We start from the raw sequence: 18,772 nt of genomic DNA, 5'->3' as shown, positions 1-18,772 counted from the left end.
GAGTGTGTAATACACAACAGTACACAATCAGTATTGACTGCATGATTGAGTGAAATCAATTCCTAAATACTCTGAACAAAAGGTGATGCTGAAGCTTGAAAGTTATAGATGATTCTGGGTCACACTGGACTTTTTTTTTTTCTTTTGATTTCCAGTTTATTATGATCTGATAAAACTTGTTTTTGAAAAGGTTTCCATTATGTAGATGCAAAGCTTTGGCGGGAAAGCAGGATCCGAAACTCTAGTTGGGATCATTAAAGTTAGTTATTTCACATCAGTCTGGAAGGAACTGAAATAGATAAGCTCTAGGGTCAGCATATGCCTTGCTCAGCCTTTTCTTCAAAGGCATGGGGAGTAATAAAGCTTTCCATTTTATCTTCAGTGAAATAATACTGCTGAAATATCACCTCATTTTTGATGTCAGTGATGATTTCTCCTTTCCTCCATGATGTCAAAAGGGAATTATTATTATTATTAGAATGACAGATTACTGATGCTGTAGAAGAAGAGGAGTAGCTGACATCATTATAACCAAACATTGTTGGATGCCCTTCTTGTTTGAGCCTCACTGCTCAGTGCTTTGAACAGAGTCACTCTGCGATATCACAGCTGCATAAAAATACTCTGAGCGGGCAGGAAATCAACAGCAGGTGCCTGTGAATTTTCACTAGCAGAGCACCGTCCTTTTAAATGTTTTTGGATTGGATGGCAGGATAAGGAGGTAAGATTTATGGATGCAGGAGGGAAAGGATTCTTTGGGGCCAAAACGTGTCTTCAGCTCTTGCGGGACACCTTCACTGCTGCTTTCTGTCAGGGTAAAACCGCGGTCTGAGGAGAAAGATGGGACAAGGGAACCCTCTGGGTTTGGCATCTTGCCAGTCCCCGGTGGGACAGTGACAATATGATCTGTTGGTTCTGGGCTCTACTCTCTTTTCACCTACTGACTGGCTTGCTGTCAATCCATGTTGACTTGTGGGTTATAAATTCTCTGTGACTGACCTACGGGGCTCCCTGTGTGCCTGAGAACTGGAGGTGTGAGGCATTGTCCCTTTTGTGTTCCACAGGGTTCATCCATAGAACTTAACAGTTCAAGAGTAAGAATGTTTTACATTCCATGATACCTCTCTTTGAGCAGTTTGACAATTATAATATTGTTAATTCCACTCATAAGTTTAAAGAACATTTGTCCAGGACTCAACTGCCTGAAGGGCTCTTCCAGGCAGATTATAAACTGTAGTTCCCTTCAAATGGAAATTTATAACCATTTCTGACTTACAAAGTGTTCACCAGTAAGCCAACTGCAAAAAAATTAAAGGGGAAGACTGATAAGCTTAATAAGAACATGATGTTGTATGTTTGTGGCATAAAAAGAGGAATGAGTACATATTGTGTTAAAGTGAGTAATTTGTCACTGTCCATGGAATTAAGCAACAGAGTATTAACTCTCAAATCAGCATTTTACTTTTATCTTTAATTTGGGATCTGGATTGATTTCTCAGATTCTAATCTATCCATTGTCTCTACATAGGACATGGTACGAAAGTTCACCGAGTCCTCCCTGAGAATTATAGAATCCCCAGACCTCTTCTGCTTTGGGGCAATGATTTGGTTAAATGTTCCCGTTAATATTTCAGTTTCTCAAACCAGCACTGGCGAGAGGCCATGGGCAGCTGTGGGGAGCCTTCACCGGGACCCCCTGGCAGGCTTTAGCCTCTGTCTACCCAAGAGTCAGAGGCTGCTCCTGATGAGGCAGATCCTCCATTTCATTCCAGCCAGCATACCCCAAAGAGGCTTTCACCATATGTAGAGAGTGGAGCTGCAGAGGATGTAATTTCAGATGTCAGATGACTAAGAACACTGAAATAAGGTCCTATTGTATACAGAAGGTCCTCAAATAACTTTTCATGCAGCATAGTTTTGTTATAATGTTGTTTCATTATAATGTTGATGATGTTGATGATAAGACATAGGAACTTGTTTATATCAATTAGCTGATGACAAAACCGGTGTCATTATACATCTTTCAGTTAAAGCCACTGCTGAATCTACTGATGATGTTAAGTAAGGACTTACTGTACTTTGTTTGTATCAATGAAACAGAAGCCTCAAATCACCAGGCTGCTTGTCCAGTGTTGCAGAGCAAGTAAGAAGCAGTGTGCTGGCAACAGCGTGGGATTTCTGGGTCCCTCACCAGGTGTGCCCCTATGAAGCCACTCTGATTTCATGACTTCTCAAGGAGTCATGGGTTTGAAGGACATTTGACAAAGGTCTATTGAGGACTAGTGAATGTATTCAGAACCACCAAGTACTAAGCAAGTGACTCTTGATTGTGCGTCCAGAGTTCTAACAACTAGAACTGGGGCAAGTGGGATACAAGTTCAATACATGATGATTTATAAAACTGTATATGATAGTACAAGAAATGTCATAGCATATGTCAACTATTAGTGCAGCCTTTTTTAAAAGGAAAAAGAAGGAAACTTCAACTTATCTTACTAGCAATAGGGCCTGGTACAAAAGCCCTGGTGAAAGGGAAGTATGGAAGTATAAATACTGCTACCAGTCTAATAATAACTTACATGGATTGTTTCTGTACATCATTGCCAACAACGAGTAGAAAGTGATGTTTCCAACATGGCAACACAGGGAGATCCATATCCCACTTGTAGTTCAGATCAAACACAACGAAGCGTATGTGCGTGCGCGCGCGCGCACACACACACACACACACACACACAGAGTCAAGGCAGCAGTCCAAAGCCTCTCCCTTGAATATTACTACAGAGTGTTGAGAATTGCTTATACAGATGACTTTTGTTTAAATAAGAGTCTTATTGTAACTCAAAGCACACTTTGCAATGAGGCCTTTAGTTTGATGGTGGATAGAGATGGGAAAGATGTGGTGACTTCCTTGGCCCTGGGAGTCTCTACATGAGGCATATGAACTCCTGAATCCTGGCTCCTTTCCCTTACACTGGAGTGTCCTGTAGTGCCTCTGAGATACAGTTGGGTTCATGCCGCAGTGGTAGTTTGCTAGGGCCTTGTGGGTTAGAGGGTCCTAGGAACCCTATTTACTCCAGAGATCAGCAACATCAAATTGGCCCTGCCCTTCCTTCACTTCTTGCATTAAAGGGCAATATTAGTCTTGCCATGACGCTAAATCAATTCCAAAGAAAATCACTTGGTATGTGCTCCTTTTATTGAAGGGACAAATGATGTATTTCAATCATATTTTCTCTCTTATAATCAAATCAATATCCAGGACACTTATGCAAAGAGAAATTTCCCAGAAATAAATGCATTTTCTATATTCGGAATAAATCATTTATTATTCTAAACACATATAACTTCCAGGAGATAATCTGAAATATTACTGACGATTTACTAATTCCCATAGTTACAGGTGCATATGCAGAGGTGTAGAAGTTAAGGTTGTGGATTGCCTAGATTAACCTTTATCAACCTCACAACACAAGTTCCATAAACCTGAAACTTCACATATGAACATATATTTCAAGCTCATTGTGTGCCAGGCATTACGGTAGTACTTTACCTGCATTATCTCAATTTATTTCACAATAGCCTTATGAAGGAGGTCCTACTGGTACTCCCACTCTACAGGGGAAGAAATATGTGCTTATTTCAAGTCAGAGCCAGGAATGGCAGGACCAAGTCCACATCGTTGGCTGTGTGACATCACAGCCTGTGTGCTTAATCACTCTCTAGTAAAGTGGCTTTAGGTAATGAGGGTCAAAGAGGGCAATGTATCTGGCAGCCCTTGAAATCTGTAAATAGTTAAGGAACTGTTACTTCAGATCACTGGATCAAGAGATTATTTTAGGGAAACAGAAATGGTGCACCTTCGCCGCTGTTAGGCATCTCCGAACATTAAAGAGCGCTGGGCCTGGAAAAGGGATGAACTGTACTTGAGCTTATTTGTTAGTGCTTAACTCTGTTTATTTGTCTTTTAAAACTCTTTTTAATAGGCCAAAGTCTCATAATAGAAAGATTTTATCTTAAAATCTACCAGACTGAGAACATACTTACAGAGACATTAATGACAGGCTTGAAGGGCATTTGTTAGTGAAGAAATTATATACAGAAAGAGTTGTTAATTTTTGCACCAATGATGTCATTTTAAAAGAGATAATCACTTCCATTATTTTTAGTTACCAAAGACTAATAAACTCAACCTGAAAAGCTCTAGCATTGTTCAGGGACAGGATGCTGTTACTTCTCCTACCTTCTTTCTAAAATCTGTAGAATGAGAAATGAAGTACCTGTCAGTTAGCAAGATACTTGGGTTGCATTTATTGACACACTTACAATTTACAGATGCTTTACAGAATGGCTAGTGATTATGCCTCCAGTTGGTAAAATAGCTAGCAATTAGTCCCGGCAGAAACCACACATCCCAGGGTAGAACTACTGTCATGCCTTGGAAATGGGAAATGAATTCTCTAAGATCAGAAACAATGTCAGTTGTATTTGAAATGACACTGGAAACCACGTTGTAATAGACAATTGTACAGGGGTGAATAGGGACTAAAGTGCGATAATAGGATTTAAAAAATTTGATTTCATTGGTTCTTGCCTCTATTTGCATTTTTCATCACAATAACCTTTGCCTGTAAGTTCTACCCTGGGAAATTTTTTCCTCTTTAGTTTATTCTAGGTGTCTGGATTGATTAAAAGTCAATAAATGCACAGTCTTAGAAAACCTGAATGGGTTGACAGAATTTTTGGTTTCTCTGTAAAGTCATCTATTGATTGGACAAGACAGTTGCATTGTGCACAGCGTGGAACACTGTGGTCATCACTTCAAGACAACACACAGCCGAGGCAAAGACTTCAGGAGAAGAACTGATATGGCCAACACCTGGAACAGCTCTGGATCTCAGAGAGGAAGAAACACCCAGGGGGCATCTAGCCTGTCCATACTTGTCTAGGAGGAGAAGAGCTCCTAATTGATAAGGTTAAGGTTCATACGAAATTATATGAAAGTGATTCATTAAAATGGAGAAGAGATGCTTAGCTGAGTCTGTGTCACCTCATTTGATCCCCAGGAAAACTCTGTGGGTGATGTAAAGCTAATAGCTTCATTTTACCAGTGAGAAAACTGAGGCGTGGAGACAGGGTGGGGGATGGGAGGAGATGAAAATAAAAAAGTGCATCTGCATGGTGCCATGTTGGTTAGGATTTTTCGAGATGGAAGTGTGGCAGAAGGCATTTTAGGACAAGAAAACAGCATGGTCAAAGGCATAGCAGTATGAATATGCAAACTTATTTCAGGAAAGATGGTTGGATGGATTTTCCTAGAACATCGGTATTAACAGTTTCAGGAAAGAATGATGGAGATGGTGGTAAAAAAGGTGGCCTAGAGCCAGATTCTTGAATACATGACACTACGAACCATTGATGATTTAGCAGCAGAGGAGTAAATGATTGCTAGGGCTTTGTGAAGATATTCCAGAAGCAGCATGCAGGATAGAATGGAGAAGTAAAATTTTCTGGGAGGTAATTTGGTAATTTCTCACAACAGATCCAGAAAAAGACCCCCCACTAAACTGGAGGAATGTAAATAGAAGCAGGTGGATTCAACCAATTCTGACAGCACATTAAAGGGGCAGGTGGTCAAGAGGGAGGGGTTGATATTGTGTATTTCATTAAATAATTAAACCAAGAACTAAAATTCCAGATTGTTGAAATAGTAAATAATAATTCTCTTTTAGATTGCTATCTTGAAACTTGTCAATACACACATTCAGTCAAGAATACGTTTGCCTACGAGAAACCTTCAACTTTAAATTTTGCTCAGCTGTGATTTTGACATTGGGAATCCTAGTGATTCAATTCTGTTGCACACCTAAGCGAACAGGAAAAAAAAGAGGACTATGCACCACTGAAAATAACAGATGCAATTTTAAATATTAGGTTTAAAATGTGATGTCTTTTGCAACAGGACCTCACTGTGTATTCACACTTACATGCATAAATGGGAGAGAGAAGTGAGAAAGGAAAGGGCTACTGTGATATTGGTGAAATATGTTCTGGAAGACGTACTTTGTTTTTTCTTTTTAAATAAATATCAAGATATCATATTAGATCATCTCATCACCTGAAATCATTGGAAACATTTCAAGGGTTCAGGAACTTTCTGATGCAAAATGAATTTACCTTGAAAGAGGCTTGACAAATTTCATCAAATCTTTAAAGGCATCTATGACATCCAAAATAAAACAAATCACTGTTAAAATTATGAAAGTGCCTCACTCCACAGAACAGATACGACCATGAATTTTAAAAAGTGAACAAGAGGATTTTCTAATTTAAAAGGCACTTATGTTTGTGCTTAGAGAAGGCAACTAGAGATAATTAGCACTCTCTAATTTTTTGCTTTTGTTACTTCATGTTCAGATATAGTCTTAAAGTTAAGGCATATCTGCAGTCTTAATAAACTAGTGAATCTACACATTATTTTCTCTTTTACTTATACTTTATGACTCTTGTAAGGAGGCTGGATAGATTTCAGAAATCATTTAGTTCAACACTTGGCTATAGGCAAATCCACATCCAAATCATCTCAGGTGGGGGATTATTTATTTGTCAGCATCTGGAGGTCCCCCATGCCCTCTAGGAACCTGTTCAGATGTGTCATAGCAGGAATCCTCGCTACTGGAAGATATTTGTCTTTGCAGAGAGTTCAGAGACATTCTCAGCATTACATGAATATGATGGCGCTTTTCTCTCTTCCTCTGTGATTCCCAGTCCAGGACGCTCTCCCAGGCCATAAGAGTTAGGACATCACAATGTGGTTGGGTAAGTACTGCAGAAACAACAGTGGTGCTGGCAGGCATTTAAGAACAGATTGGAAAGCTGACAGACCCATGCCAAAGGAAACCATCCTCCAAAGATAGGGACTAAGGATACGACCTAATTAGTCTTCACTTCCCTAATTTCCCTGATTACAGATCTCCTTTTACCCTCTGTGCTACACCTGGTAACTTCCCCGAGAAATAGACCCATCAAGAAGGCAGAATATTGATGCAGTGCAATTTACAGGAGAGCTGTGCTATGCTCAGATATGTGGCCAACAATGAGACCTAAACAACAAGGAAGCCCCTGAGGCATAAAAAGCAGCCGGTCCAGATAACAGTGCTACTGTGGACTTAAAACAAATGAAGAGAGAGACACTGAATGTGAGCTCAGAGTTGGGGAACTTCATCAGAGAGAGGGCAAGGTTCCTGAGGACCGAGGCATGGAAGCAGCAGCCGAGGATACTCTACCTAGATGAGCAGATCCAGATGGCACTTCCTTAGCTAGAATTCTTGGTCATGGGCACCTGAGTGGGATTTATAGTCCCTGTAAAGGAAGGCAGATCCCTGCAAATCTGTGTAAACCGGTGCTGTGGAGATGCTGAGCCACAAAAGGCAGGTCTTAAACAGGCCACAGGTTTGTTTGTTTTTTTGATGCCTATGGTTTCTTCTAGGACTTTTATGGTTTCATGTCATATCTTTAAGTGTTTTATTCATTTTGAGTTTTCTCTTTTGTATGGTGTAAGTTGGTGGTCCAGTTTTATTTTTTTTGCATATACTTGTCCAATTTTCCCAACACCATTTATTGAAGAGACTGTCTCTGCTACAATTTATGCTCTTGCTTCCTTTGTCAAATATTAATTGAGCATAGTGGTTTGGGTCAATTTCTGGGTTCTTTATTCTGTTCTAATGATCTACATGCCTGTTCTTGTGCCAGTACCAGGCTGTTTTGAGTACAGTGGCTTTGTAGTGTAACTTGATATTTGGTATTGTGATTCCTCCAACATTGTTTTTCTTTCTCAAGATTGCGGCAGCTATTTGCCTTCCTAGCAATATCTTTACTGATACATCTCCTAGGAAAATGGAAACTAAAGAGAAAATAAACCAATGGGACTACATAAAATAAAAAGCTTCTGCACAGCAAAAGAAACCATCATCAAAATAACAAGAGAGCCCACTACATGGGAGAACATATTTGCCAATGACACATCTGATAAGGTGTAATCTCCAAAATATATAAGGAACTCATACAATTTAATGAAAGGAAGACAAACAGTCCAATTAAAAAATGGGCAAAGGACCAAGACACTTCTCCAAAGAGGACATACAGAAAGCAAAGAGACATAACAAATGTTCAAAGTCCCTAATCATTTGAGATATGCAAATCAAAACGACAGTGAGATATCACCTCACACCTGTCGGGAGTGTTATCATCAACAAATCAACCAATGACAAGTGCTGATGAGGATATGGAGAAAAGGGAACCTTCGTACACTGCTGGTAGGAATGCAGACTGGTGCAGCCACTGTGGAAAACAGTATGGAAGTTCCTCAAAAAAAAAAAAATGGAACTCCCATTTGACACAGTGATCCCACTTCTAGGAATATAACCTAAGAAACCTGAAACACTCATCAGAAAGGATATATGCACCCCTATGTTCTTAGCAGCTCAATTTACAATAGCTAAGATTTGGAAACAGCCTAAGTGCCCATCCGCAGATGAGTGGATAAAAAAAACGGTGGTACATCTACACAATGGAATACTATGCAGCTGTAAAGAAGAACTCTTACCATTTGCAACAGTATGGATGGACCTGGAGAATATTATGCTGAGTGAAATAAGCCAGTCAGAGAAAGATAAGAATCACATGATCTCACTCATATGTGGACTCTAATGAACCAAATAAACTGATGGTCAAAAATAGTCATAGAAGCATGAACAGACTGTTGAACCTCAGAGGGAAGGCAGGGGAGGGTGGATGGGAAAAGATCAACCTATATGCATATATGCATAACCCATGGACACGGACAATGAGGTGGTGAGGGCCTGGGGTGGGGGAGATGGGAGCAGGCTGGAAGAGGTTAAAGGGGGGAAAAAGGAGGACCTATGTAATACTTTCAACAATAAAGATAAAAAAAATACTTTAATTTTCATGTGTTGAGATCCTGCTCATGCTGAGCCCTTCTTTGGACTAGATCTGTTAAGTTGTGAAGCAGAGGGGTGAAGAGGACAAATTCTGGAGCCTAATTACCTGGATTAATCCTGACTCCACAGTAGCTATTGAACCTGTTGAAGCCTCAGTTTCATCACCTAAAAAATGGGTATAATAATGCCTGGGACAGAGAAAGTCTTCAATGTGCAGATTAGCTAAAATAAGCATAAAATGTTTGGTATGTTTGGTATAGTGTCTGCCACAGAGTCAATAAGTGGTACTTTTGTAACAATTATTACGATCGGTGACAATGACACTAAAGAAAGAGTGGCAGATAAAATGATGGAGAAAGTCAGAAACGTCCATGTGCTGAGGTTACAGGAAAAAATAGAGAGAAATATAATGACCTGCACTGAGCAAGGCTTAACATCTTGGATCTTTAACTAAGGGAAAAGAAAGAAGCACGCAATGGTAGTAAATTAGGAATATGGAGAAATTATCATCGTTGTTTCTTTTTATTTGTGTTTATTGTGTGGTGGTAGGGTGATTACCAGTTTTATTTGAATCTTTTATAAGCTGTTAGATTTATTTACTGAGAATGAACAGATAAATAGGGATGTTATTCAGCTGTGCCGTGTCATGGGCTCTCACAGCCAGCTCTTCCGCTAACTTTCAGACAAGGTTAATTAACGAGGGAAGTTCACCGTGGAGGGAGGAGGGGGAGCGCTGGGTCTGCTGGATGATTCATCTTATGGTGGTGGTGGTGGGAGGTGATGAATCTCCTCTTGTTAGTGGTTTGAGGGAGAGGTTAGGCATTGGAGGGAAACTTTTATGATACCTTGAGAAAGATGTACTGACAGAGTTATGTCACAGGAGTGTGATCACTTTAACATATATGATTGGATGGAAATGGGAATGGAATTGGATGGAATGGGATGGAATTGGATGGAAATGGAAATCCTTTCCAGTCCTAGACATCCACGATTTTACTTTTTAATATTTTGTTTCTCAAAGGCCCCTTCCTACAGCAAGGTGTCTTCCATCCTAAACCCAAGGAACTCCAGAAACTCTTCTTCCTTATGTTTTCATCATGTTCCCTTCTTATTCACCACTCACAGGTGACATGTCACCTGCTCAGGGAGACCTTCTGTGACCCCCCTAACTAATGTGGGGCCCCCACCAGCCATGCCCTCACATTACCTTGCTTCACTGTCTGTGTAATAGTATAGCCTAATGGTTGAGTACATGGGTTTTGAGCCAGAATCCCAGAGTTCAAAACCTAGTTCTGTCCCTTCAACCTGTGACCTTGAGATATGCAATTGACCTCTTCTGCCTTAGTTCCTTCATCTGTAAAATGAAAACAATGGACTATTTTCTTCTAGGATTTTGGCGGGGCTAATACACGTACCCAGTACCATGCCCCACACCTTGCCATGTGCATAAATGTTAGCTGCTGTTATTTTAGTCCTCATCGCTTTCTGAAACCACCTTCTTAATTTATTCCCTTCTCATCATCTTGTCATTGTCTGTCTCCCCCGGTTGGAATGCAATGCCATGGAAGCAGAGACTTTTTAATGTTAGTACTGCGTTTCCAGGATCTAGAAGAGGCTTCATAGTAGGAGCTCAGTAAATATTTGTTGAATGAATGAATGAATGTTGTGTTAATATTTAAGATGTTAGTTTGCCCAATTTCAGCTCATGTTACTGAGGTTCCCCTATAGCAAAACAAACAGAACCCAAGCTATTTGGTTTCTTGCCTAGATTGAAACTCATACTACTTTCCCATGTTATTTTTTTACCCAGACATCCCACATTTTTGCAGATCCAAAATTATACAGAGCTTTTACATCTCTAGTTTGTCATGTGGGTGTTATACATTCTTTCAGAATATTAAATTAATGGCATTGAATTACACTAAATATTCCTTTTTCAAATTATACCTCTCCTGTCCCACCTTCTTCACTCCTGGGATATGTCCCCTACAAACCAGTAAAAACCACTAAAGACGAAGAACAAATGCTGACAGACAGACAGTAATCCTTGAAAAGAAGCCCTACAGCTCCTGAAAGCTGGACACAAAGAATATATCTTTTTTGCATTCAGATGACAATAATCATTAAACCCATATTTTACCAATAGAAACCAAACTGGCTAATGCTACACAGTAATAACTAATAAATGTATTGTGTTCAGCAAGGTAGGAAAATACAAAACGATCCTAAGGATAGAGCCTGGTTTGTTTTCCTCCAACATATCTCGTTGTAACGGGGTCTGTAGGGAAAGCAGCAGCAGGTGGCCGCTCAGGCCCTCTCCTTCACTCTGACCCTGTTAAAAGCTATGGCTGCTCCGACCCTGCCTTTTAGACGAGTCAGCTCAGGTTCGGGTGGTGCACGGAAGGGCCGATTCCCAACCTGCTGTCTTTTTTTCTCTGAAGAATTCCTGTCAAATACAGTGCCTGACTCTGACTTTTATGCAGAGTCTTGATGACTTGTATCAGGTTTTTAAGGCCTGATAATACAGACTGTTACCCTCGCTGACGGGGGTCACCCTAAAGAGCTTAGCTGTCAAAAACCCTACACTCTGAAATAGGGAAAGGTTGTGGGGGCCACATTCATAGTACAGTCTACTTCTGTTTATCCTCCACATGTAATAAATATTGTTTGAGAGGTTGGTTAGTGTGATATGATTCACATTGCCAAAGGCATTTCATAAGTTTCATAGGTCTTAATTTATGTCGCTATAGTAACTAAAATGATATAATAATGCAGATTACAGCTCTAGACTTGGTCTTCATTGTTGTGAGGAACATATAACCTGTATACTGAGTATTCTATGTGCTAAGGTATATGATTTCTGATGTCCAACCTGATTTTCGTATTTACATGTATGAATTTCAGTGGCCAGTCTGAAATATTAAAATGGACAGTCTTTCTCTCAAGAGAAAGGGAGACTTTGAAGAGTTAAGTGGGAGAAGTGGAATTCTGATAAGCAGCAATTACAAAATTCTCATCTTAAGGACTGATATATATTTGGCTCACCTTCTCCGACAAAGTGAATTTCTAACATGTGCTGAGTCCCTTGGTGCGTTATTCACAAGTGCTTTAAGAAAAGGCCTGATATTAAGGCATTTGGTGTAGCAGTAATGTCTGAAGTGAGTCTAAGTCAGCGGTTCTCAACCTGTGGGTCACGACCCCTTTGGCGGTCGAACGACCCTTTCACAGGGGTCGCCTAAGACCATCCTGCATACCAGATATTTACATTACGATTCATAACAGTAGCAACATTACAGTTATGAAGTAGCAACAAAAATAACTTTATGGTTGGGTCACAACATGAGGAACTGTATTTAAAGGGCCAGAAGGCTGAGAACCACTGGCCTAACGTGTAATGAAGCCCTTCCTTGAGACAGGAAGATAGCTAAGAGCCCTGTGGGTTGCTCAAGATCACATGTATCAATTATACGGACCCAACGCAGTTGGGAAACTCAATACAAATGATCCAGGATTGACCTAAGACAAAGCTAGTTCCACTTCCGGAGCCCAGCTTACCTTATATCCTGATGATTTGATGTGCACGCCGCGTTTGGTCAGAGTAGATTTCATTCGGATGAAAAAGGAACGCTCAAGGGTGTTGTCAGTGGTTAGCAGACTGGGACTGGTTGACTCCACTGAGGAATACAAAGACATACACAGGATTTAGATCTCTGCACAGCCCCTCACCGCTACTGCTCAGGTGCAGTCCTTGAGTTCACTAAAAAGAAATGCCTGATAGGTGCTAAGAGCCCAGTAATCAAGTTACCTCATTTAGAAAATGTTTACTTTGCAGAAAATAAAAAAGAAAAATTAATTTATCCAAAGTAACTTCATTCCAGTTTCTAGCAAGAGTTTTTTGGGCCTTTTAATTCCCAGCAGCTCCCTAAGTGAGGTCTGATAGCAACTAAGCAGTGACAGCACATCTGGAGGGTTGGCCCGTGTGCATGGAGAGAACTGTCATGAAAAAGAAAGACTCCCCAGACTGACGGGATCAAATAAGACTCAGGCAGAGCTGCTTCCGAGGAAGGGTAAGGATGGCTTGCTCCTTGTTCTCCCTGAGAATCCTGTCTTGTATCATTGACCTCCTGGGGCGTTCTGAGAACCACAGAACCATCAAGTGCCCTTACGTTCTTGAGTTGGTTTTCTTCACTGTGGGGAGCAGGAAGCATGAAAACTTCTCAACTGACTGAAGACAGAGGGCCGAGAGTGGGATGTACAGACAGAAACAAGCACCAGCTCCTCACAATCCCAACTTTCCATTCGCATCGCTAACGGCAGCCTGTCCCCTGCCCTCCCCCGAATAGGAAACAGTCTCTGGGTTCCCGCTTCCCTGCTTCTGGGATGGGAAAATAACAGTGTCCTCCCTTAGTAAGACACTCTTTCCTTTTACATATTTTTAGACTAAGTACAATGCATTTTTACTTATGAAACTTAAAATGGTAGTTTGCCGTCTTGCTGATCTAAAAAATGCCTTTATTCATAAGACTGGAAGGCAACATAAGACTATTTTCTTTAAAGTCAAGCTTCTAAGGTATCATATAAATTTGTTTTTCCTGCAAAAAAATAATTTTGGGCTGTTTAAGCCCAATAAATACTCTCATTTTATTCCTCTAAAATAGTGCTTTTAAAGTTTTTCTTATTCTAAAACAAAAAAAAGTTGCAACAACAAATAGTATTTCTTTTGAGCAGCCCTTAATCTGATATTCTCAAAGTACAATATCAAAATAGCACTAATATTCTCTGGATGGGGGTAAAGATTTAAGAGTTAAATATATAGTTTATGAAAACAAAGGAAAATAGCCAAAAACTGTAAAATTTTATATTATATAACATATTCCATATTTCTAAGGCAAAGACATCTCTATTTTTTTATATTAAACATTGTGCTCAGACGAAAGAAGAATGAGAGCTACTGTAATAAGAAAAAGCTTGCTATATGTGGTCTGTGGCCTTCCTGTATCATTCCTGTCTTAATGTGACTATATTTTCCTATATTTATGGCATTTCTATTCTGGGTGATGGAACCACCGACAAGTGTCCTTTTCTTATGTCCCTCTCTTAAGATTTTCTTTCTTTTTTTTTTGTTTTAGAGAGAATGGATCTGATGTCATTTTAAATGTACAGCTTTTTATCACTCGAGGGAAAAGCAGAGCCATGTTATATTTAGTACTTTCATTTCTTCTGATTAAATATGAATTACTATGAAATTTTTCTCATCATCTAACACGCCATAATACGCCAACAGCTTTTTAATACACTATATAAGCACAAACTTCTGCTCTAAGAGTTTAATTTACCCCTCTAATCCAATCACATCAACCTTATTTCTCTTATCAGAGATTCCCATTTTGAATTAAATGAGCTCATTAGTTTTAATCAAAAGCAGAGAGATCAAAACTTAAACGTAAATGCTTTAGATCAGAACTGTCAGTCAGCCGTGCAGTTCTATTTTACTAAAACACAAGATCAGAGACCCTTAGAACCAATTTTTTTTCTCGTAAGGGATGCCGAGAGCTTGAGGATGTTATATCCTTTTTTTTTTCCTCCCAAGGACAGATTATACATTTAAGGTTAGACTTAATTTATAGCAGTTTTTCATCCTGGTGGAAATGGAAAACTATGCCAATCTACTGTTGTCCCTTTCACATTTATTGGCCCTGGTCCTCAGGGACTTGAACTAACGTGCTGCCATCAGAATCCACACCGCAAACTCGGCCTTAAAAATTCAGCTCTGTTCAGCAAGATCGTGTTTGCAATAGCTGAGGACAAATGGAACTTCCCAGAGAAGTGAAATATGGTCAGGGCTAGGCTTCTGGATACCCTACCCCAGTAAAGAAGGAGCCATCTACCTGTAGAAGAGTGAGCAATTTAGGCACCATTAGAAATTGTTATTGTGCTCAGTGTGGGGCTGCACAGCAAACACTTTAGAGACCACAGCACGGGTACTTCCCACTGAACGGGGATGTGAGACACCAGCTTCGCATGAGCTCTGGAGGTGGAACATTGTGTGCCCCGAATGAGGCAGTGGACACAGCACCCCCGTGTGTTACAACAGTAATGGTCTAGTAATTGTCTAAACATACAGGGCTGCGTTAATTCAACCCATGACAGCTGGTGTGCAGTTGTCAAAGTCAAAGTCAGGTTTTGCCCCATGGAAGATGAGATTTAAAATCTAAGCTGGCCCTCAAGCTTTATTTTAAGAGTGTGGAGGGATGGCGTTAAGGAGAAGGGTTTGATTCCTGATGAAGATTTCTCTTTTAATCCCATATGACTGTCTGCTTCTGAGAAGGGGCAGAGGTCATGAGCCACACTGTCCCTATCAAAGGAGCATGTGACAAACGCTTTCGGCACCCACACCACGGCCATGTTTGCTCAGGGCCAGCCAGTGCGCTATGGCCATCTCAGCTCCAACAATGGTGTCTGTCCTGTACACAGACAGAGGGGAGGCGTCCGAAGTGCCTCAGGTGAGAAGCACCAGGTTCACAAAGGTTCTGCTTGGGACAGAGCCAAGGCAGCATGGCCCTGATGGGTGATAGGACTGCGGCACTCAACAGAGAAGGGGTGTGTGTGTACGCGCCTGTGTGTGCATACATGTATGTGTGTGTTGGGGGGAGTGTGAAGAGAGGGTGGAGTAATGAGAAACGTATCCTTAGGACTGGAGCTACATAAAGACAGTGGGAACAAGTCTATGTCAAAGAAGCATTTTAGAGAGCTTTTTAGGAATCAACGACTTTTCTGTGAACTCACTGAGGCAGGCCGTGATAGCTGCATGCTCCGACAAGAAATCTGGGATTCAGAGACATTACATCTGCTGCCTGAGACACAGGAGAAATTTATGGATAAAACTGGATTAAGTGGTCAAAGCTTAGATGTGGCCAGTTATGACCAATGAATGATAAACAAGGAGCTAAAAAACAAAAACAAAAATAAGACGCATGCAACTCAAAGCTAGATAAAGAAATATACTCTCTTTGGCTGAATGTCAAGGGCCTCAACTTTTCAATAAATCTAAATTATCTCAGCTCTTGAAATGTCACTTTTTGCATATTTTGTAAAATTTACAGAACAATTTACAGCAAAAGTTATAATAATTTTTATGCTGGCAAATGCCACCATAATGTGAAACGTTGTCTGTGTTATTCCACATCTGCTTATGATTCCCTAACTGGTTTTGGAGTTGCTGCTTCCTTATCATTACGTAGGGGCAGGAGGTGGCGGAGGGTAGGAAGGACGGGTGGCTGAGGACCATCTAGTTCTCACCGGCCAGTCCTGGGCCAGGTCCATCTGGACACCTACAGTATTCTCCCCAGGGTCTCTGCCGGTGAAGGAGATCAAAGCATACAGAGGGCCTTCCTTTTCAGTCACTCCAAGTGTTAGTGTAATTCTAAACGTCAGAACCCTCCAACTGCCACCAAATCCTGATGTATGAGGGAGAAAGAACATTTAAAAATGTTAAGTTTTGAGAAAACGTTGTTACTCTTCCATTGTGAACAAAGTATTTTTCCTTTTAAAGAAGTGGAGTTGTGGGGTAAGGCATTAAGAGCCGGAACTACTCAGATAATCTGCTACTGGGTTCCTGACCTGTAGAAACTATGTAAGATGGCTTTGTTGTTTTTAAGCTGTCAATATTTGGGGTAATTTGTTTTGCAACAGTAGATAACTAATATAACATCCACGTGGGAACTCTTTGGAAAAATCATCGCCTTGATTTGATATGTGACAACCATGTATGTGTGTACAACTCACGTGACAGAAGGAATGCACTGCCCGATCTGTCAGTACCTGGAGAACCCACATGTGCAGGGAAAGCTGCCTGCAATGCTGACTGTTGTAAGCAGGGCCTGTGTTCTCTAAGGTAAATGCTTAATCGATGTTTTAAAATGTGCAGTTAGCAAGAGATACCATCGACAGTGTCATCTACAAGATTGTGAGATCCTGAAAAGCGGGCCTGGTGTCTTTTTGTCTTTTGTGTCTATTCTCTGCTCTTCGCCAGCCTCCCTCATCTCCCCAAGTGCCCAGGATTGTGCTTTACATAAGCAGGCACTCAGTCCGTGTGTAGAATAAAGGAGCAGGCAGATGCTTTCTTTTAAGAGGAATTATTTTCTTTTATACCAAACATCCATCTCTCTCTCTCTCTCTCTCTCTCTCTCTCTCTCTCTCTCTCTCTCTCTCTCTCTCTCTCTCTCTCTCTTCTCTCATCTCTATCTCTTTTGGGGGCGGGGAGAGGGAATCATTGTGTCTTCTCCTGTACTCATCTCTAAGGAAGCGTTTTCTGCAAAGTGTTATTTTTAGAGTGATAGGCCAGTGGGTTTGGTTGTTGAAAGAGGATTGGCCCGATTTCCCCCAGAATCAGAGGATTCTTTGTTCTCTGTCTTCTGAGGGTTGATTTTCGTCCCACTGGCCTGTCCTCTACCACGTGGCAGGGCAACTTTGAAGGGGGTCGCGGCTCTTAGGAGCCTGGCCTGGATCCTGCGGCCCCGGTGGCGAGGCGGTGTCCACCATCTTCCGTGGACACAGGGGGACCACGCCTTGGGTGTCATACACATGAAGTTCCAGCCGTTCCGCTCTGGCTCAGCAATCAGCGTCTCTCTGCTCCCGAGCTTTCTCTGGGACGCCATGAAAAAGCCACATTTATTTAGTCTCATTAGGGCTGATCCCCATTCCCACTCAGCTGCCAGCCTCAGCTTTGTTTAAAAACGTGTGAATCATTAACTGAAACTCTGGCGCATAGGTGTGAAAATAATTGTGGTTCAACAGTGATGCAATAAACTTCTTTCAAAGTAACATAAAAAATAATCCGTCAAGAAAGATCTGCCAACCCATGCCACCTGTCAGCGCCAGCTCCCTGGCAGTATCCACCTGCCTCGGATGGAATCATAATGCGTCCTGTCGCCTCTCAGGTCCCCGCACCTCCCCTCGCAGGGGTTGCTGCTCGGTGCGGCTGTCCCCGGCGGGAGAGGGGCGCGTGCAGTGGCCGCCCGCTGCGCCACAGTTGGTGTTTGGATGTACCACGCTGGGGAAATATACACAGTGTCAGAGTCAAGCTGTTACCCGTGGGTGTTTCTGTACACAACTCCCAAGCAACAGGAAAGTTCAAGGGGGAAACCCAGGCATTGAGAAGGTAGCCTTTCAGAGGACAGGTCACCCAATGTGACCCGTTTGGTAGCAGGCTGCGCGCTCCACAGAACATGCCACATGAATACTGCCAGCGAGCGTTTTAAATCTTCGTGGAGACTCGCCATAAATGTTGCCACTTGAGGGATCTATTCTGGGAGAAAAATATAGCTTGTCCTCCTGGGACGCCGCTTGGATTCCATTACCAATATTGCGTATGGGATCGAGTGTGGCAATGCTTTTATCACGACTATAAAGTGGTTACGAGCCAATTCCTCATACAAAATATACTCAATAACATCGAGGCTTTTTTTTTTCTCCCCTTTTCTGTTTCCTTCTTTTATTTCCTTCCTTTCTTTCCTTCCCTTTTTTCTTTTTTTTTAAACGACAAACACGATGTCAGACAAAGGGCACCAGGCATGGTCTTTGTAGTACAAAACAAAATAACAATACATAAACACCTTTGTGAAGGCAGTTTGAAACCCCATGTTTTCTATTAAAAAGTCATGTTCAATCTTCACTGTTGATAGAACCGCATAGCTAACACAGAGAACATTGTATATCAGAAAGGTCAATAGTTATTATGAGCTACAAATATATTTTTTTCCATCCTTCAGGCTGTTTAGCGCATATCACAGCATGAGCAGCTGTCTTCTTTA

The 18,772-nt window shown here is 41.2% G+C and overlaps 1 protein-coding gene across 4 annotated transcripts in view; it reads right to left on the bottom strand.

Moving 5' to 3' along the window:
- The window catches only part of NPAS3 (neuronal PAS domain protein 3), an 898,961-nt gene that overhangs the window by 55,052 nt on the left and 825,137 nt on the right, over positions 1 to 18,772 (bottom strand). For all 4 annotated transcript variants that reach the window (XM_059710311.1, XM_059710285.1, XM_059710294.1 and 1 more), the window contains one exon: positions 12,516 to 12,634. In XM_059710311.1, coding sequence (XP_059566294.1) covers positions 12,516 to 12,634 — 119 coding nt within the window. The remainder of the gene's footprint in view (positions 1 to 12,515; positions 12,635 to 18,772) is intronic.

Source organism: Myotis daubentonii, chromosome 1 (assembly GCF_963259705.1).
Source record: "Myotis daubentonii chromosome 1, mMyoDau2.1, whole genome shotgun sequence".
Lineage (NCBI taxonomy): Eukaryota > Metazoa > Chordata > Mammalia > Chiroptera > Vespertilionidae > Myotis > Myotis daubentonii.
This window is presented reverse-complemented; position numbering and strand designations above follow the sequence as displayed.